At 60.6% G+C, this 5,056-nt stretch overlaps 1 protein-coding gene across 1 annotated transcript in view; it reads left to right on the top strand.

The window, feature by feature from the left end:
* TTBK1 (tau tubulin kinase 1) overlaps positions 1-5,056 on the top strand; it is a 39,743-nt gene that overhangs the window by 5,798 nt on the left and 28,889 nt on the right. The window contains 7 exon segments of the mRNA XM_005860996.2: positions 1-118; positions 811-915; positions 1,299-1,364; positions 2,190-2,282; positions 2,365-2,490; positions 3,651-3,805; positions 4,914-5,056. The exon segment at positions 1-118 is cut by the window's left edge and continues 100 nt beyond it; the exon segment at positions 4,914-5,056 is cut by the window's right edge and continues 9 nt beyond it. Of these exon segments, the coding sequence (XP_005861058.1) occupies positions 1-118; positions 811-915; positions 1,299-1,364; positions 2,190-2,282; positions 2,365-2,490; positions 3,651-3,805; positions 4,914-5,056 (806 nt within the window).

The raw sequence follows: 5,056 nt of genomic DNA, 5'->3' as shown, positions 1-5,056 counted from the left end.
CCGCAGCCAGCCGCGAGGCACCTTCACGCTGAGCACCACGCTGCGGCTGGGCAAGCAGATCCTGGAGTCCATCGAGGCCATCCACTCCGTGGGCTTCCTGCACCGAGACATCAAGCCGGTGAGGGCTGCCCTGCCCTACACCCTCCCTCTAGGGGCCCCTGGCTTCTCCTCCATCCCAAGCCCCACCTCTGCCTCTCACCTGCCTCGCAGGAGCACACAGCCCTGTCCGCCCCGGGCCATGTCCGTGCCCTCTCCTGTACTGTCCCTTTCCTTTGCCCCCGACTTGAAGAGTCCTTGAACTAGAAAGGTGAAGGGCGGGAAAGCACGGGGGCATTGAGGGACGGGGACCAGGGCTGGGCCTTTGTCAAGAACTCCAAGTAGCTAAGTTTGTGACATCTTGGCTCTTGGCTGAGAAAAGTGCCATTCTTAAGGGGTGAAAGCGGGGGCTCGGAAAGGGTGGTTGAATGGCCCAAGGTCACAGAGCAAGAGCACTGTAGATGCCCTACTCCTTAGTTAGACTAAGCCTCCCTGTCCTACTGGGGAGTCCCAAGGATGTAGAGCCAGGCAGACCTTACTTCAGCTGTCAGCTCAGCCATCAGTGGCCCCTAAGCTCCTTGACCTTCGTTTTCCCATCTCTAAAACGGGAGAATCCCCCCGGCCCCTCAGATGAGGTGCTGTGCCGGCTGCAGGCTGGCGCTTTACTCTTGTGGGAGGGTATGTGGGCCGAGGGTCCCTCACCCTGTTTCCCGGAGCCCCGTGAGGTGAGACAGGCAGGGGCGGAGCCCAGCTCACACTGCTGTCTTCCTGCAGTCGAACTTCGCCATGGGCCGGCTGCCGTCCACCTACAGGAAGTGCTACATGCTGGACTTCGGGCTGGCCCGGCAGTACACCAACACCACGGGGGACGTTCGGCCCGTGAGTACCGCCTCACAGCCGTCCTGGCTTCCTGGGGACCTCACCCGGCTTCCCTGTCGCCGCCTGACCAGGCCCGGCTGGTGTTGGGTACCAGCAGCTCCCCACTCTGGGTCCACACCTGGCCATCCCCTCGCTGCCTCAGCCTGGGCTCTGGATGGCTGCCACACCCACAACTCTGTGATCTGTCTGCCCCCTCTGGTCAAGGACGGACACGGGCAGGAGGCAGGTTTAGGACTGAGGTTGGAGTGTCAGGTTTGCTCCTGACCAGGCCAAGGTGACGGGAGGGGGATGCCTGGGGCAGAGGTGGGCGTGGTGAGCAGGGCTGGGCAGGGCCAAGGTCAGGGCAGCAGGTGAGGGTCCTGGTGGTGTTCTCTCCTCTGCAGCCTCGGAACGTGGCCGGGTTTCGGGGGACTGTTCGGTACGCCTCGGTCAACGCCCACAAGAACCGGGTGAGTGGCAGAGCCAGGCCTGAGGGGCGTCGGGCAGTAAGGTCAGGGACAGAGTGTGCTGCTGGGGGAGAGGGTAGGGTGGGCAGCTCTGCAGGTGCGGAGAGAAGGGTGGGGCAGGGGCTGGAGGCTGCCATTCCAGCGACCCCAATTGGAGGAAGCTTCTGCCTACGACTTCCCCTTCTTCCTTGTTTGTGGGGCTCCTCTCCTCTCAGCACAAATCTCTGTGGTGAGAAGGTGCGGAGAGAAGGGTGGGGCAGGGGCTGGAGGCTGCCATCCCAGCGACCCCAGTTGGAGGGAGCTTCTGCCTATGACTTCCCCTTCTTCCTTGTTTGTGGGGCTCCTCTCCTCTCCGTTCCCAACACACATCTCTGTGGAGTGAGAAAGCATATAGAAGTTTTAAAAAAACAGATATGTTTTTATTGATTTCAGAGAGGAAGGGAGAGGGAGAGAGAGATAGAAACATCCATGATGAGAGAGAATCATCGATCGGCTGCCTCCTGCACGCCCCCCACTGGGGATCAAGCCCGAAACCTGGGCATGTGAAACCTGGACCAGGAATTGAACCATGACCTCCTGGTTCATGGGTCGACACTCAACCACTGAGCCACCCTAGCCGGGCAGCACACACAGAAGTTTTGACTGTGATTCTCAGTATGTTGGCCGATCGGGGAGAGAGCCATGGCTTCAGGGAGACCTCAGTTGTGCCCAGAGACGCCTGGATGTCAGGCCTCCTTGACTGAAGTGCCTCAGTGGAGGGTCAGCCTCCTGCTCCCAGGGAAAGACCTGAGGGCTGTGGGTGACCCCCCGCCATCTCTCCACCCCCAGGAGATGGGCCGCCACGATGACCTGTGGTCCCTCTTCTACATGTTGGTGGAGTTTGCAGTGGGGCAGCTGCCCTGGAGGAAGATCAAGGACAAGGTGAGGCCTGCGCAGCTGGGTCTGAGGCGGCGGGTGGGGGTGGGGCAGCCGGGCTCCATCTCCCTGTGCCTCTCGCCTCCAGGAGCAGGTAGGGATGATCAAGGAGAAGTATGAGCACCGGATGCTGCTGAAGCACATGCCCTCTGAGTTCCACCTGTTCCTGGACCACATCGCCAGCCTCGACTACTTCACCAAGCCCGATTACCAGGTGGGGGAGCCTGCCACCCGCCTGCGTCCCCGGACACCTCTCTGTGGGCGACCGTGGCCAGCAGCACCCTCCTGCCCAGGCCCGCGCCCCTGCCGGCGTGGCCCTGACCGTCTCCCCCTGGTCCTCCAACTGCACGAAACTGTTTTGCACTCTCATGAACAGTAGGCATAGCTAAGATTTATCAAGAGCTTACCCTGTTTTCCGTGCTTTTCGTGCATTTATTTATTTTTAAGTTTCAAAACAAGGCTTTGGTGATCATTGTGTGTTCCTTATGTCATTGTTTCAGCATTCAACAATTAAGCCAAGTGCTTTCAAGCACTTTACACCAAAACTCTGCAGGAGTCCAAGTGGGGTGACTGTGCCCATGTCACAGATGAGGAAACTGAGGCCTGGTAGCCTGGATAGGAGCAGGGCTGGCCTCAGGCACATCGGACTCCAAGTCCAGTGCTCTTTCCAAGGCGCCACCCCACGCCCCTGTAGGACCCATGACCCTGACCAGAGAGTGGGGAAAACAGCTGAGCACAGAGCCCTGGTTGCTGGCAGAGATGCCACACTTGGGCAGTAGGAGGCCATACTGTCCCCCCCCCTTGCTCCCCCCCCCTCGCCCCAGTTCTTAGCTCAGCCTCATGGGGTCCCCCAGACCAAACGGCTGAGAGCACACCCTGTGCTGGGCCCTGTGCTGGCGGCTACAGTGTAGAGTTGGCAGGTGGGTGTGAAGGTGGAGCCCATGCACTGTGCCCAACCAAGGGAGCTGTGTGGTGGGGGATCCAGGAAGGCCTGAGAGAGGAGAGGTGGGCGGGAGGCATTGCAGCAGGAAGCTGCCCGTGCACACCCCCGACCCCAGGTGGTGGGTTGGGGAACTACAGTGGTTTGGAGCTGCTGTGGCTTCTGCTGAGATGCTGGAAATAGCTGAGGAGTCTGGAGCGGTCACAGGGGGCAGGTCTCCGGGGGCTTAAACCAAGATGATAATTTGCATGCTGATCTGCATATTGTGTGCATGTTTTCACTCAAAAATCAATGTGCCCTTCTCCTTCCAATGCCTCCTCTTGGCCCTCCCTGCCCTGGAAGGCCCCTCTCTCCCCACTGCAATCCCAGCAACGCCCCTCCTCCCGGGAGCCCAGGGTCACCTCTCTGTCCTCCCGCCACCCCCGCCCCTGCAGCTGATCATGTCGGTGTTTGAGAACAGCATGAAGGAGAGGGGCATCGCGGAGAACGAGGCCTTCGACTGGGAGAAGGCTGGCACGGACGCGCTCCTGTCCACGAGCACCTCCACCCCGCCCCAGCAGAACACGCGGCAGACGGCAGCCATGTTCGGGTGAGTCTGGGAGGGGCGATGGCTGGGGGGCCGTATGGCCTCTGCCCAGAGCTGCCTGCTCTCTCCTCTTCCCATCTGGGCACACCTGGCTGTCTCTCCTATTCTTGGTGCTCAACAGCAGGGTTCAAGTCCCAGGAAGTTCTGCCACATCTGCACCCTCAGTCGGGTGCGGTGTTAGGGCCTCATTTGGGGCTACTGACCTCAGGGGGGACCAGGAAGCCCCAGTGAGACTGCGGAGCCCACAGTGTTATTTCTCCCGCTCACCTCACGGGTGTCGGGAACATGTCGGAGGCCCGCCCCGCCCCCGGGGGTGCAGAGGTAAACCCTGAGGCTCCCAGTGGAGTCGAGGGTATTTGTAATGGTGGGGAGCCATTTCAGCACCTGTGACAAGCACAAGGAGAAGGTGGCCACGTCCCCCCACCCCCAGGGAGAGGCAGGCAGGGGCTCCGGGCACACCTGTGGGAAGGGGACTCCACAGGACTTGTCAGCACGTTATGGTGCTCAGATCTATAAAGACGTCGCTCAAATGACTTCACAGTGATCCTTCTCTTTAGACGCACTCCTGGACTAAAGCAAGCCAAGCAGCGAACACAGTGGGAATCCGGCTGGGCCTGCCTGGGAAGCAGCTGGGTCTCTCTCTCTCTCTTTCTCTCTCTTTTTATATATTTTTACTGATTTCAGAGATGAAGGAGAGAGGGAGAGCGAGATAGAAACATCAGTGTTGAAAGAGAATCATTGATCAGCTGCCTCCTGCATGCCCCACACTGGGGATTGAGCCTGCAACCCGGGCATGTGCCCTGACCGGGAATCGAACTGTGACCTCCTGGTTCATAGGTTGATGCTCAACCACTGAGCCAGGCCAGCTGGGCGGGATCTCTTAAACAGAGCGAGGTGGTGTTGGGGTGGTCTGGACAGCCCCATCTTACAACCCTCTGGCCTCAGAGGTTTTGTGAGCCAGGGTGGTGACGGGCCGAGGGCTACCCTCACCCCTGCGGGGGCCTCCCCTGTGCCCATGCCCATGCCCATCTGGCAGTGATCTCCAGGGCCGGTGCTGGCAGGAGAGGGCCCCCATGCCAGCCTTGCCCATCACCCCTCCTGGCCTCTCCAGGGTGGTCAACGTGACGCCGGTGCCTGGAGACCTGCTCCGGGAGAACACGGAGGACGTGCTGCAGGGCGAGCACCTGAGCGACCAGGAGAACGCACCCCCAATCCTGCCTGGGCGGCTCCCCGAGGGGCTGGGCCCCGGCCCCC

Source organism: Myotis brandtii, unplaced genomic scaffold, assembly GCF_000412655.1.
Source record: "Myotis brandtii unplaced genomic scaffold, ASM41265v1 scaffold143, whole genome shotgun sequence".
In the NCBI taxonomy this organism is placed as follows: Eukaryota; Metazoa; Chordata; class Mammalia; order Chiroptera; family Vespertilionidae; genus Myotis; species Myotis brandtii.
Note: the sequence above shows the minus strand (reverse complement) of the source record. Positions and strands in the feature narration are given on the sequence as shown.